Source organism: Panthera uncia (genome assembly GCF_023721935.1).
Source record: "Panthera uncia isolate 11264 chromosome C1 unlocalized genomic scaffold, Puncia_PCG_1.0 HiC_scaffold_3, whole genome shotgun sequence".
Classification (NCBI taxonomy): Eukaryota; Metazoa; Chordata; class Mammalia; order Carnivora; family Felidae; genus Panthera; species Panthera uncia.
The window spans coordinates 18,820,409-18,835,785 of NW_026057584.1; the positions used below are offsets into that span (position 1 = coordinate 18,820,409).

Consider the following 15,377-nt stretch of genomic DNA (forward strand, 5'->3'; position numbering starts at 1 on the left):
TCAAGGCAAAGGCTGGTAACCTGGGGTGTGCAGACAGGCTCAGGGGTGGGGGATGGAAAACTGAAATTCTATGCAATACGTGGTAAACAGACTCATTTTTTGTTGTTGCAAAGTGCCATAGCTTTCAGATGTTTAAAAGGTTGTGATAGAGATTCTCTCCTTACCAGATTCTGCTCAGGCTCTTCCCAGCCCTCTTCTTAACTGGGCCTCGGCTGGGGCCTAGAAAGACTTGAACTCACGGACATAGTTTCTAACAGCTCAGAGTAGCCTCCACAGGATGACCTTCATTCCGAGGATAAAGGCCCCTTAAAGTGCCGCCCTGAGGGGTGCCTGAGTGGCTCAGTCGGTGAAGCGTCTGCTTTTGGCTCAGGTCACGATCTCACAGTTTGTGAGTTCCAGCCCTGCATCGGGCTCTGTACTGACAGCCCAGAGCTTGAAGCCTGCTCGGATTCTGTGTCTCCCTCTCTCTCTGTCCCTCCCCTGCTTGCACTCTAAAGAACTTCCTGTTTGTAACGGCTGACACCTAAAGATAAGGCCTCTGTCCAGTCTCTGAGGAAGTATAGGAGTCCTGCTAAGAAGCACCAGTTAACTAACCATATGAGTTTCACATGGACCAGCTGCCCCCCTTCCTGCCTTTTGTAATTTTTCATTTCCCTGACTCTGCTCACGGGCCTGCCATCCTGCTCCCCGCTCTCTCCCTCTTTTAAAAGACATAGTCACCCCTGCCCACACCAGAATGGAGTTTATCTCCTTCCCCTCCTGACAGCCACTACTGAATAAAACCTGTTTTCACCACTCTAACTTATGTCCGCTATGCCTACCTTTGACAGCTGTGGGCACCTTGAAAACTCGAAAGCAACACTGAGCCGAAAAGCGGAAACTACACAAACCTCCCTCAACCGAAGAGTGGAGGAACACATTGTGGCATATCCCCACCGTGGAATATTAGTCAGCCATAAAAAGGAACAAAGTACTGATGCTCACGTGCTACAACATGGATGAACCGTGAAGACGTCACGCTAACTGGAGAAAGCTTTTCACAGTAGAGCACGTATTCAATGAGCCCATTTATACGAAGTATCCAGAACAGGCAAATCCACAGAGGCAGAGGATAGATTAATGGTTGCCAGGGGCTGATGAGGGAATGAGGCCCCGGCGGTGCTAAAGAGCACGAGGTTTCCTTCCGGGGCAACGGAAACATTTGAAAATTGATGTGGTAATGATTGCACAAGTCTGCGAATATACTAAAAGCCGTTTAGTTGTTCATCAGGGTGGATTCTATGGCATGCGATTATATCTCAAAAAAGCTGTTATAAGAAAAAAACAAAACAAAACACTAAAATCTCCCCTGGAAAAAAGTGATACCGCATTGCAAGGTTCTATTTTCCTACTTAGTGGCCTGTTTAGTTTAGTGACTGGTAGACTCCTTAGGGAGGCTCTCAGCACGGCAAAAACTAAAAACAAAAAACAAAACAAGCAAACCAAAAACACAACAAACACTCAAACAGCAAGTAAATAGCGCCAAGGACAAAAGTAAACTCACAAACTTCACGTACTGTTTTGCCAGCGTCACTAAACCTGCCCCTAAAAGTTGGCAGGCCATCAGTTGGATAAACAGAGGGAGAGAGGTAACTCTAGGCACGGGCCACTCCTTTGCCTACACTGGCAGATGGTCAGAAAGAAGGCCCACTCAGGGTCAAAGGTGAAGAGGAACCCCGCTGGGACCGTCATGTCTCAGTGCTGTCAAAGCGTCATGGAGAATTTAGCCCCAACCCCCTCACACAAGTGGAATTCACATTTCCGGGAGACAGAGGTGCTAAATAATTAACAGCATTCCCAGGTTCTCCTAGCTCTCAACCTTGCCTTGAATGATCTCCTCCAAGATCAGACCAGCCCAGGGGCACTATTTGGACTTAGGATGAGCAGGATTACTTTATTTGTTATTATGAATATTTTAATGTGGAGAGTTAAAGAAAATAACATTATAAATGCACATGCACCCACGCACTCAAATGAAGAGAACTGTTAATATTTGTCATATTTGTTTCAAATCTTTTTCCAAAAGGAAAATATTTCCAAGTTCCTTTCTTGTCCTTCCCTTTGCCCTCCCTCCCCAGGACAACCACTATCCTGAATCAGAAATGTATCCTTTCTGTCAATGTTTATATAATTTTATTGTATATATAGGTGTCCAATGACAGCTTATAGTATTTTTGTGTGGTTTTTAATTTACAGAAATAGTATTCTACTGTACCTATCATTCTATACTCAACCTTGCTGTTTTGAGACTTTTGGTTTTTTGTTTGTTTTTTAAGTAGGCTTCATGCCCAGTGCAGAGCCCAAGGCGGGGCTCGAACTCACAATCCTGAGATCAAGACCTGAGCTGAGATTAAGAATCAGACGCTTAACCGACTGAGCCACCCAGGTGTCCTTCAACCTTGTTTTTGAGTTCTTTATTGATACATTAAGAGCTTGTGCATTTATTATGACTGTTGTATATTGTTCCATTGTATGACTATATCACAATTTATTTATCCTGCTTATGGGTATTTAACAGGTTTCTGAATTTTTGATTTTACAAACAAAGCCACAAAAAAAATGTTGTGCATGCGTGTAGCCCTTACTTCAATCATCATAAAAATGTCTGGTTTTATGCAAGAAGACAGAACTGTCGTAAGTTACTAAAACATGTACCAGACCATAGGACAGTAAGAATTTCCCTGTGATTTTGCACTCATAGAGAAAGAATGGGCTGAGGATACAGGGTGATCCATGAAAAAGCATTGCCTGGGACACCCTCAGAGAGGCCTTCAGGGAAACAGAAACACTGCCCACCCCCCACTTACACCCCTCACACACCCAGAGGAAAACCGCAGTATGTTGAGGGCACTCTGCCCACAAAATGGACGAGTCTCAGGTGAAACAATGAGGGCGTTCAAAGAACAAGGACTGCACGATCAGCAGGTGATGCAGAACTAGAAAGAAGATGTAGGCACACTGGTGGAAATCGAAAGTAAGGACCCAGAGCCAAACAAGGGTACAAGGGAAAAGGCCATCGGAAGACCTCAAAATATCATGCGAGACCAGGAAGCACTTGGTCAGCCTTGCATTTACCTCCTGCTTTCCATTCTTTGGCTCTCGTGGTTTTTTAAAAAAAATTAATAGGTAATACATACATGCACACTGTTAAAATTCAAAACAGTGAAAAAGTAAACAAAAGGACCCAAAAGTTGGCAAACTGTGCCTGGGCAGGGTGATGCCAGAGAAAACCTGGTGGAGGTCCAGAGCAGTCCTGCAATAAAAGATAAGACTTCCTCCTAACTCTCATCTTCAGACTCCAAGAAACCATCACACAGAGGCAATCATTATTGCCGATTCCTTGTGTGTCCTCCCAGAGATATTTCATGTACCTACTAAACATATATATGCATGTACATCTCACATTCCCCCTTCATCCACAGATGATGGCATATAATACCATTTTGGGTCTCACTTTCTTCCCATCTCTTAGCAAGCAATTATATTAATACCCATAGAGCTGCCCCTGTTCTTTTTTTTTTTTTTTTAATTTTTTTTTTCAACGTTTTTTATTTATTTTTGGGACAGAGAGAGACAGAGCATGAACGGGGGAGGGACAGAGAGAGAGGGAGACACAGAATTGGAAACAGGCTCCAGGCTCCGAGCCATCAGCCCAGAGCCTGACGCGGGGCTCGAACTCACGGACCGCGAGATCGTGACCTGGCTGAAGTCAGACGCTTAACTGACTGCGCCACCCAGGCGCCCCTGAGCTGCCCCTGTTCTTTTTGGTGGTTGCATAAATTCCACCAGATGAAGACACTATAATCAATTAGACCCTTAATGGGACATGTAAGTCATTCTAATCTTTCCCAATCAGAGATCCTGCTACTTTGAATATTCGGTATTCTCTTTGACCACAGAATTTTATCTGTAAGATAAAAATTCTAACAGTGCAGTTGCTAAGGTGGTATGATTCACACTTTTGACCTTAATACCCGGTTTCAGTTCCCAACCCTGAGGCTTAAAGGCAGTACATCTAATTTTGCCATAGTCTCAAGGACTACCATAATGTCTTCCAGATGAGACTGAAAGCCAAAAAAAGGTAACTAGAGGACAATCTCCGAAGGGCTGGATGGTAACATGAGTACTGGGGCAGAAAATCCATCTAATCAATGGTATTAGCCAAACTGAAGAAAGAATGTGTTAACAGAATGGGAGGGGTCGTTACAAAACCCAGAAGAGGGAAGTCAAACAGCGAGAATTTGGCAGCATTTATCTTTCAAGAGAGAGATACTTAATCTAATGGACAGGCACCAGAGAAGCACATTCAACCAGGTTTCTCCAAGGCCTAGATGAAATTTCCTTCTGTACAATTCCACTCTTTTAGTTCTGGGGTCTCTGCATACTAAGCAGTCCACTAATGCAGGTACTACTTTTTCTCCCTAGGTACCTGGATCCTAGGGAGAGCGGGCAGTGGATTAAAGACGGCCACAGATTCTTTGACATCCTTCCCATTAAGAGGTGAGGTCTACATCTTCTCCTCTAGAATCTAGGTGGGCTCTGTACCTGCTCTGATGGGTAGAATACAGTAGAAATTATGCTGTGCCAGTTTTCGGGCCGAGGCCTTAAGAAACTGGCAACTTGCACTTTCTTTCCCTTGGAACATTCAGTTTGGGGAAAGCCAGGACCCCATAAGAAGTCTGATCATCCAGAGACCACCATGGTGTAAGGAAGCCCAAACTAGCCACATGGAAAGAGAGAGAGATGCTTAGCTGATCTGGTCAAACCAGGCCAGGCACCAAACATGCGACTGAAGAAGCCATCTTGGAAATTCCAGTCCTAGGAGATGTGACATGGGGAAACACTGAGGAAGCCATGGAAACAAATTTAGTTTCTGAACAGAAACATGGCCCCACTCAAGCCATCCCAGCCATATCCAGCCATTCAAACTGAAGCCCTGCTCCCTTGGGAAGCTGAGATAAGTCACTTCTGATGTGCACTGCCCAAATTCCTGACCCATAAAATCATGAGTGTACCAAAATGTTGTTTTAAGCCATTATATTTTGGGATAGCTTGTTATGCAGCAATAGATCATTAGAATAGGGGGTTTCTATGTGATGGAGTATTATGATTCCCGAGAGGGCTGACTTCTTCAGTAAATAAACCGTGGGCACTCCAGTCCACAATTTGTTTCTGTGGGTTTGGCCAATGTTGGTCAGTCCCTAATAGTCTGCCCATGTTCAATTTGCTGATAAAATATAGTTTCTGAACTCGAAAAGTTGAGACCTGAATAGTGAGGCTGACTCAGTCGGCCCACCGCCCTTACTGTCTTTTCACTCGATCTTATGTCAAACAACCCAGACCGAAGAGCTAAGGAGAGTCTCACAAAGTTTACCACCTGATGGAATCACTGCTTGGTACCACTCACAGCCCTTTGGCCGGTACATGACATTTATTTATTTATTTATTTATTTATTTATTCAAACATTAGTAAGAACCTTCCCTGTACCAAGGACTGTATCTGGCACTGGAGGGCACAGAGGTGGGAAAGACACAGGCCCAGCCCTCAGAACTTACCAGCCCAGCCTCTAAGCCATATAAACAGGTGATGGCATGAAACATGTGCCATCTAAATATATAAAGCAAATATTAACAGATCTAAAGGGAGAAACAGGGAGCAACACAGTAACAGTAGTGGAAATTGATACCCCACTTTCATCAGTGGACAGACCACCGAGACAGAAAATCAATAAGGAAATATTGGCCTTAAGTGACACAACAGACCGGATGGACTTAAGAGATATATACAGAACATTCCATCCAAATGCAGCAGGATACACATTCTTCTCAAGTGAACATGAAACATTCTCCAGGCTAGATCACATGATAGGCCACAAAACAAGTCTTAACAAATTTAAGAAGAGTAAAATCGTATGGAGGATCTTTTCTCACCATCTTTTACCACCACTTTACTTTATGGTAAAGCCATAAAGTATGAAACTAGAAATCAATTACAAAAAAAGAAAAACCTGGAAAATTCATAAATATGTGGAGATTAAACAACATGCTACTGAATAATCGTGGGGTCAAAGAAGAGATCAGAAGAGAAAATCAAAAAAATATCTAAAGACAAATGAAAATGGAAAATACAGCATATCAAAACGGAAAGGGAGAAGGGGTGCCTGGGAAAAGGAGGCTGGGGCCTTGAACATCCCTGTGAGGAGTTCAATGCTGATTCCCCAGGTCCTGTGGAGATTCCTGAGCAGGGGAACCAAACATGCTTTAGGGACACTGACGCAGCAGCGGTACATGCATAAGACTGAGCTGAAAAAACACCAAGCAGGAGGGGGCGCCCAGACACCATCCCTTCCCACAGTCGCCATGGGGCTGTTCATGCTGCCAGCCAAGCCACAGCCAAGCAGGGAGGCTGACCTGGTGCCGGAGCTGCCAGAGCTGGAAACGATATGTCTTCTGCATTGGGCAGAACAAAGCCTGCCACGTTCAGAAGGTCCCAGGTCATCTGGCCTTTGATGCTGATATCAGTGGAGAGCGGGATTGCAGGCTTCAGGGAAAGGGTGGGGGGGAGGGGGGGGGGAAGAGTGGTAAAAGCCATAATTTATGGAGTGCAGCAAAAGTAATTCTAAGAGAGAAGTTCGGAGTGATAAATGCCTACATTATGAAACAAGAAAGATCTCAGATAAGCAACCTAACTTTACACCTCAAGAAACTAGGAAAGGAATAACAAACTAACCCCAAAGTTAGTAGAAAGGAGAAAAATAACAAAGATCAGGGTGGAAATAAATAGAAACTAAAAAGACAGTAGAAAATATCCATGAAAACAATCTGACTAAAAAATGGGCAGAAAATCCACATAGATATTTTTCCACAGAAAACATACAAGTGGCCAACAGGTACGTGAAAAGATGCCCAACGTCAAAAATCATCAGGGAAATGCAAATCAAAACCACAATGAGATATCACCTCATACCTGTTAAGATGGACATCAAAAGAATAAGAAACAACAAGTGTTGGTGAGGATGTGGAGAAAAGGGAAGCTTTGTGCACTCTCAGTGGGAATGCAAACTGGTGCAGCCACTGTGGGAAACAGTGTGGAGGTTCCTCAAAAAATTACAAATAAAACTACTCTTGGGGCAGCTGGGTGGCTCAGTCGATTGAACATCTGACTTTGGCCCAGGTCATGATCTCACGGTTCACCAGTTTGAGCCCCACGTTGGGCTCTGTGCTGACAGCTCAGAGCCTGGAGCCTGCTTCCGATTCTGTGTCTTCCTCTCCCTGCCCCTCCCCTGCTTGCTCTCTCTCTCTCTCTCTCTCTCTCTCTCAAAAATAAATAAAAATATTTTTTAAAAAACAAAAGAACAAACAAACAAAAACAAAACTACCCTATGATCCAGCAATTCTACTGTGGGTATTTATTTAAAGAAAACAAAAACACTAACTCAAAAAGATATAAGCACCCCCAAGTTCGCTGCAGCATTATTTACAATAGCCAAGACCTGGAATCAACCTAAGTGTCCACTGATGAATGAATTGATAAATTGTACTATAGGGGCGCCTGGGTGGCTCAGTGGGTTAAGTGTCGGACTTCGGCTCAGGTCATGGGTTTGTGGGTTCGAGCCCCACATCGGGCTCTGTACTGACAGCTCAGAGCCTGGAGCCTGCTTTGGATTTTGTGTCTCCCTCTCTCTCTGCCCCTCTCTCTCTCAGGCTGTCTGTCTGTCTCTCTCTCAAAAATAAACATTAAAAAAAATTTTAATTAAAAAAAAGAAATTGTGGTATATACACAGTGGAACATTATTCAGCCACACAAAAGAAGGAAATCTTGCCACTTAGGACAACATGGATTGACCCTGAGGGCATTATGTTAAGTGAAATAAATCAGAGAGAGACAAATTTTGACTGATCCTTCTCTTCCATGTGAAATCTAAAAACAAAACAAACCAAAACCGAACTCATAGATATAGAGAACAGATTGGTGGTTGCCAGAGGAGGCGGGTGGGAGTAAGGAAAATGGGTGAAGGGGGTCAAAAGACAAAAAAGTGCAGACAGAAAATAAGTGAGTCCCGGGGATGTAATGTTCAGCATGGTGGCTATAATTATTAGTACAGTATTGTATATTTAAAAGTTCCTAAGAGAGTAGATCTCTTTTTTATGTTTTTAAAATTTATTTTTGAGGGTGGGGGAGGGGCAGAGAGAATGGGAGAGAGAGAGGATCCGGAGTGGGTTCTGCACTGGTAGTAGCAAGATCATGACCTGAGCTGAAGTTGGATGCTCGACTGAGCCACCCAGGCACCCCTCTTCCGGTTATTATTTGCATCCCTCTAGTGGCTAATGATATAGATCATTTTTCCATGTGCTTTTAAGCCATTTATATACCTTCTTTGGAGAAATGCCTATTCCAATACTGCTTTCATTTAAAAAATTGAGTTAGTTATTTTATTATTGAACTGTATAAGTCCTTATATATTCTGGACCCAAGTTCTTTATCAGATACATGATTTGCAAATATTTCCTCCCATTCTATGGACTGTCTTTTCACTTTCTTTTTTTTTTATTATTAATTTATTTTCAATTTAGTTAACATACAGTGTCGTTTTGGCTTCAGGAGTAGAATCCAGTCATTCGTCTCTTACATATGACACCCAGTGCTCATCCTGAAAAATACTCACCTTAATTCCCATCCCCCATTTAATCCACCCCCCACCCCCTCCTTCAGCAACCCTCAGTTTGTCCTCTGTATTTAAGAGTCTCTAAGAGAGATCTTAAGAGTTACCACAAGAGGGGTACCTGGGTGGCTCAGTCGGTTAAGCGTCTGACTCCTGATCTCAGCTCAGGTCATGATCTCACAGTTCATGGATTAGAGCCCCTCATTGGACTCCGAGTTGACAGAGTGGAGCCTGCTTGGGATTCTCTCTCTCCCTCTCTCTCTGCCCCTCCGCCGCTCATGCTCTCTAAATTAATTAATTAAAATAAATAAACTTTTTAAAAAAAGACATCACAAGAAAAAAATTGTAACTATAAAAAAAGAGAGGGGCACCTGAGTGGCTCAGTCAGTTAAGCATCTGACTCTTGATTTCAGCTCAGGTCATGATCCCACATTTCATGAGTTTGAACCTCACGTCACGTTCTGGGCTGAGAGTGTGGAGCCTGCTTGCGTTTCTCTCTCTCCTTTTCTCTCTGCCCCTACTCCGCTCACTCTCTCTATCTCAAAAATAAATAAATAAACATTAAAAAGAGAGAGAGAGAGAGAGAGAAGAAACATGACACATGAAATGACAATTATGGGCACAAGGCAAAGTGGGGCACATGAAGGCAGTCTGCAATAAGAGCTACAGAATAGATGACTGATCTCACCAGTCTCTGGGTCCCCATCTTTGAAAGACATCAACTTAACATAAGTTTACATATAAATTTAGCATATGTTCACATTTCATTTTGCTAGCACTCTTGATATTATTTTCTTTAAGAAAGAGAAGGGAACTGCATTTATGGACTAGCACGATTTTCACATGTCCCAGTCCCTACTCCACTCCCTTAAGTCCTACAATGCTCTCCTGAGCTGACTTTATTATTTTTGTGTGTGATATGCAGTTTCGACCCGACAGTCGAGGGTGCCGAGGGGATATTATGGTCAGCTGCCTTTATATCAACTTCAACTGCTCTGCTTTGTGCAGCACTCACCTGGTTGAGGTGGGAGGGACCCCAACCCCAGCTTTAGAGGTGAGCCTACATGTGTCTAAGCTAATTAGAGTATGTCAATGGCCACTATGATGGGTTCAGAGACAGGCAATTAACCCAGGCCAGTCAACTAACTTTTGCAAGGCAGCAGAGCCAAGAGAACTGCAGAAAAGCAAAACTATAGCTTTGATGATCTCATCAATCTCTAGACCAGGCTATATAGCTGTAGGGCATCCAACTATTAGACTTTTTGGTTATATGAACCAATAAAGCTACTTTATCGTTTAAGCCACTGTGAGAGGCAACCAAACAAATCTGAACTGATACAAAGTGGGTCACTGAAATGTATCCTCCTTCTCAATAGGGGTATTAACAGGGTTTTATAGATGCGCAGGCTTTCACTCTTTATTAACTCACACCAGTCACATGTAATGGGAAGGGCTAGTATAATTTCCACCAGTGCCCTGGGAAGGTTCATGTGACTCCAGATCTCTGGGATACAGGGCAGGAGCCAGGGGACTCTCCAAAATCCTAGCCCTGGCTGCTCCTTTAAAAGGCTACACATTCCTGGGGTGCCTGGATGGCTTAGTCAGTTAAGCATCCTACTTCTGATTCAGGTCATGATCTCTCAGTTTGTGAGTTAGAGCCCTGGGAGAATCCTCCCTTCGAATTCTGTGTCTCTCCCGCGCGCGCGCGCTCTCTCTCTCTCTCTCTCTCAAAAATAAATAAACATTAAAAAAATAATAATAATAAAAGGCTACACATTCCTGGCTTTCTCCTCTTCCTCCTCCACCTCCTAGGGTGGTCTAGAATTTCTTTGGTAGTTACTGCTCTAGAGATAATCCTCAGCAAAACCTTCCAGTAAACTCTCCCTATGAAATGAGGAGGAATCCTTAGTCGCCACCCTTGGGGCATTCACTGGGCCTCTCCTATTTCTAGAGGTTAAATCAAGCAGGAAAAGTTTACAGAACTCTGGTTTCTCAGCTTACTTGGTATCTTAAAGCTGAGCCCAGAAGGAATTATTTTTTAACCAGCTCTATGAGTCTTGTGACCTGCCCACCAAATCTAAGAAACAAGAGCTAAGCACTGCAAGCACTTCAAGCCCTCATAGCCATTTTCACCCTCATCCTCAACTCCCTGTCCAACTTTGTCTGGAGGGTGCCTCAGATACCGCCACACCCGATCCTTTGTCCCCAGAGGCCCTCTCTACCAATCCTGTCTAATCCATCCTACTGCACACACCATAACCTCGACAGTGCCCCCTAGAGGCCATCTTCACCCCGTGCCTGCTCAAGAGCCCACCACGGCCCCTCGGAGGAACCAGGGCCCTTTGTCTGACCTTCATGGCCCTCCTCAAAGACCTGTCCTATCCCCAGTGCCCAGAGCTCTTCTGAGTTTCTGACTACTGCCCAGCACAGGGACATGGTAACCAGCCTGTTCACCAGCCCGGCCAAAGGCCTGCCCACTCGTCCTGCCAATCACTGATGACCACACATGTGCCTGGAGAGCAAATAAATGAATCAAAGGTGCCACCCAATCCCCAACCCTGGGCAGGCTTCTCCTCTCAGGGCACTCAAGTTCTCTGCCTCAAATTAGCTGTTTATTGATCTGTTCACTTCCCTCTCTCCCTCTTCCCCCAAAGGAGCACATAAACCCTAGGGTATAAGCTTCCAGCTCAGCACTGAGGGCACTGGTCACCTCTCAATGAATCCCAGCACTTGGAAACATGCCTGGAGCAGAGTGGACATGTTTATATTTTTTCATAGTCATTAGGAAGACAGATCTGAGGTGAATCTCTTCAGTTCATTTCCTAAAACTCTTCCAACTTAGCCAACATCGGGTTTTCCCATCTCTGTCCATCCAGAGTGGGTTATCTGCCTCCACATGTGCATTTCACTGAATAAACTCTTCTTACTGGATTCCTTAATTTAAACAAATGTTCCTTTTCCTTAATGTCTATGATTTTGCTTTCACTCGAGAAGTGACATTTTTCTCTCTGTGGAAAAATCTATCCTGCGAATTGCTTGACGACCATAATCCTCCAGAATCCATTTCCTTTGGAAGAAGTCTGTGGTCGCCAACATCACCACACAAGTAAACAGTCATTGTGCCACATCTGGCAGCTTATACCCTTACATTACCAAGTAATGTTACCAAGACAGTTCTCTCCTCTCTCAACCCCTGTTCATTTTATTTAAAAAAAAAAAATTTAATGTTTATTTTTAAGAGAGAGAGAGAGGCAGAGTGCAAGCAGGGGAGGGGCAGAGAGAGAGGGAGACACTGAATCCAAAGCAGTCTCCAGGCTCCCAGCTGTCAGTACAGAGCCCAGCAAGGGATTCACACCCATGAACCCAGAGGTCATGACTTGAGCTGAAGTCAGGTGCTTAACTCTCTGAGCCACCCAGGCACCCCTACCCCTGTTCATTCCAAACCTGGCCTCCCAAGTCCCCTCCTTCCTGGTGCCCTCCTGATTCATACCACTCCGGGACCTATTCATTTCGGTTCACAGGGTTCTGTCTACCCTTCGCAAGTAATCCCTACAGATTTCCAGTCTATGACCATAGCTCCAGTCGGTCCTGAGCTAAATTCTCGTGTCCTTCACTTTTGGTCCAACGTGTCCCCATCTCCAGCTTCTTTATCCTTGTGCTCACCCCCACCCCCCAGTCGCGAGCCCCCACCCTCTCCCCCGCCCCGCCCCCGCCCCCGCTCGGTTACCTGGAGCTTGTGTAAGTGCAGAACGTAGCCTTGCACTAACAGCTGGAAGAAACTGCGCAGCTGCCCCGGCCCCGGAATCTCCTCCAGGGTCCGCAGCCTCCGGTCGCCAGGCCCGTTTCCAGGAGTCTCGGCGGTGGCCGAGACGGCGGCGGGGATCGCGGCCTTGGCTCTGGCCCCGTGCGGGCAAAGGCCAGGGAGGGCCACCCGCGTCCCCAGCAGCGCCCACCGCAGCCTCGCGCCCCTCAACGCAGCCACGCGATCCATGGCCCGCGCCGCCCGCGTCTTTGGACCGCGAGTGAAGAGCGCCTGGAACCCGCTCAGAGATCAACCCCAAGGGGGCGGGGTCAAGGCGCCAGCCGCCGGGTAGGCCGGGCGCAGGCTGGCCAGGCCCCTTACCCCTCACTTTCCCTCGCGGTCCTGAGTCTCTCCAACAGGACCTAACAGACGCACAGAAGCCACCTCCTCCAGCCGTGAGCCTGAGGCCCGGGGGAGGGGCCGGCCCACGCCGCCGCGGAGGCTGTCCCGGGGGATATACGGAGACCGCCCGAGCCCCGACCGTGGCCGCCAATGCCGCGACTCCCCACCTTGCTCTCTCGCGGACTCTCATCGAGAACTTGAAGTTCTCTGGACCGTACTTTGGTTCGCAGTAGAACAAAGTTCTCGGAAGCCCCACCCAGTGAGTGAGACTGGCCGTCGTCTGACCTGCGGGTTGGCCACCCCAGGGCGCCATCGCCCCAGCTGTCCTCCCTTCCCCGGGAGCTGGAACAGGCTGCTGAGATTAAACCGGCCACTGGCTTTTCCTATGCGCCCGCTGGTTGTCCGAGCGCCCAGCCACTAGAGAAAAGAGAAGAAAAGAAAGAAAGAAAAGAAAACCCGTCCCAAATCCAAGGTCATCTGATTCCTGGAGGGTGAAAGCCAAACTGGCAAACAAATTTAAATATTAAGGGGTTGTTAATGCAATTCTACCCCCCCCCAACCCCCAACGCGCACACTCCTAAATCTGCCAAGGCAGGGTTTTTCAAAGTGCAGGTTGAGCCCAGATTTAGTGACTGAAACCAGAATTATTTTTTTAATAAGATAAAAAAGAATAAAGCAGTATAGAAAATACTGCCAATAAGAAAGATTGTTTCATGAATCCTTTTTTTCACATATATTCAAAGTATATTGAAAAGTTATTTCTATTTCAAAACGTTAAAAACATGGTTCGTACAAATATAAAATAAACACAGGTCAAAGATTATGCAACCCATTAGTGAGAGAACCAGCAGGATGGTAGGTAAGGCTTGTTCTAAGAACACTGGAAGAATTGGTTTTTTTTTTTTTTTTAATAAAGAGCCAGAAGGAGAAAGGGCACATTAGGTTCAAAGGGGCAACAATTAGAGGGTCAGCTAAGGTGGCTACATGGGGATTTATTTTTATTTATCCCTTTAGGGGACATAGAGTTTCTTCAATCTGCGACTGAAAATCTTTCATCAGTTTGGGAGTTTTTCTGACATTATCTGTTCAAACATTTCTTCTACCCTAATCTGTTTTTCCATCTCTCTCCTAGGACTTCAGATTATACATATGTTAGACCTTCTGACTGATCCTTCCTGTCTTTCACCCACTTTTCTGCATTTTTTAAATCCTTTTTTCTCTTCTAGCTCATTAATTCTCTATTCAGCTGTGTCTAACCTACCGTTAAATCTGCCCATTGAATTCTTTTTAATGTTTATTTTTGAGGGAGAGAGAGAGAGAGAGAGACATAGCACGAACTGGGGAGGGCAGAGAAAGGGAGACACAGAATCCAAAGCAGGCTCCAGGCTCTGATCTGTCAGCACAGAGCCCAACTCAGGCACCTCAACACTGATTCTTGATTTCAGCTTAGGTCGTGATCTCAAGGTATGTGAGATTGAGCCCCACGCAGGGCTCCACGGTGAGGGTGGAGCCTGCCTGGGATTCTCTCTCTGTGTCTCTCTTTCTGTCCCTCCGCTCCTCAATAAATAAACAAACTTTAAAAAATGTTTTTTATTTATTTATTATTATTATTTTTTTTAGTGTTTTATTTTGAGAGAGAGCAAGAGAACAAGTAGAAGAGATGTCAGCATAGAGCCTGACTTGGGGCTTGATCCCATGAACTGTGAAATCATGACCTGAGCCAAAATCAAGAATCGGTGGTGGGGTATCTTAATGGACTGAGCCACCAGGCACCCCTTAAAATTTTTTTTACTTTATTTCATTTTATTTCATTTTATTTTATTTTATTTTTTATAATTTACTTATTTATTTTTAAATTTCATCCAAGTTAGCATATAGTGCAACAATGATTTCCGGAGTAGATTCCTTAATGCCCTTTACCCATTTAACCCATCTCTCCCTCCCACAACCCCTCCAGCAACCCTCTGTTTGTTCTCCATATTTAAGAGTCTCATGTTTTGTCCCCCTCCCTGTTTTTTATATTATTTTTGCTTCCCTTCCCTTATGTTCATCTGTTTTGTATCTTAAAGCAGTCATATGAGTGAAGTCATAAGATATTTGTCTTTCTCTGACTAATTTCTCTTAGCATAATACCTTCTAGTTCCATCCACATAGTTGCAAATGATAAGATTTCATTCTTTTTGATTGCCTAGTAATGCTCCATTATATATATATACCACATCTTTATCCATTCATTTGTTGATGGGCATTTGGGCTTTTTCCATACTTTGGATATTGTTGATAGGGCTGCTATAAACACTGGGGTGCATGTGCCCCTTTGAAACAGCACACCTGTATCCCTTGGATAAATACCTAATAATGCAATTGCTGGGTCGTAGGGTAGTTCTATTTTTGATTTTTTGAAGACCCTCCATACTGGTTTCCAGAGTGGCTGCACCAGTTTGTACTCCCACCAACAACGCAAAAGAGATCCTCTTTCTCCGCATCCTCGCCAACATCTGTTGTTGCCTGAGTTGTTCATGTTAGCCATT

General features: G+C 44.8%; 1 protein-coding gene across 1 annotated transcript in view; it reads right to left on the reverse strand.

The window, feature by feature from the left end:
* The window catches only part of LOC125911174 (sterol 26-hydroxylase, mitochondrial), a 33,814-nt gene extending 20,778 nt beyond the window's left edge, over positions 1–13,036 (reverse strand). The window contains exon 1 of the mRNA XM_049614870.1: positions 12,430–13,036. Coding sequence (XP_049470827.1) covers positions 12,430–12,693 — 264 coding nt within the window. The 5' untranslated portion in view covers positions 12,694–13,036. The remainder of the gene's footprint in view (positions 1–12,429) is intronic.
* Positions 13,037–15,377: the final 2,341 nt, after the last annotated feature.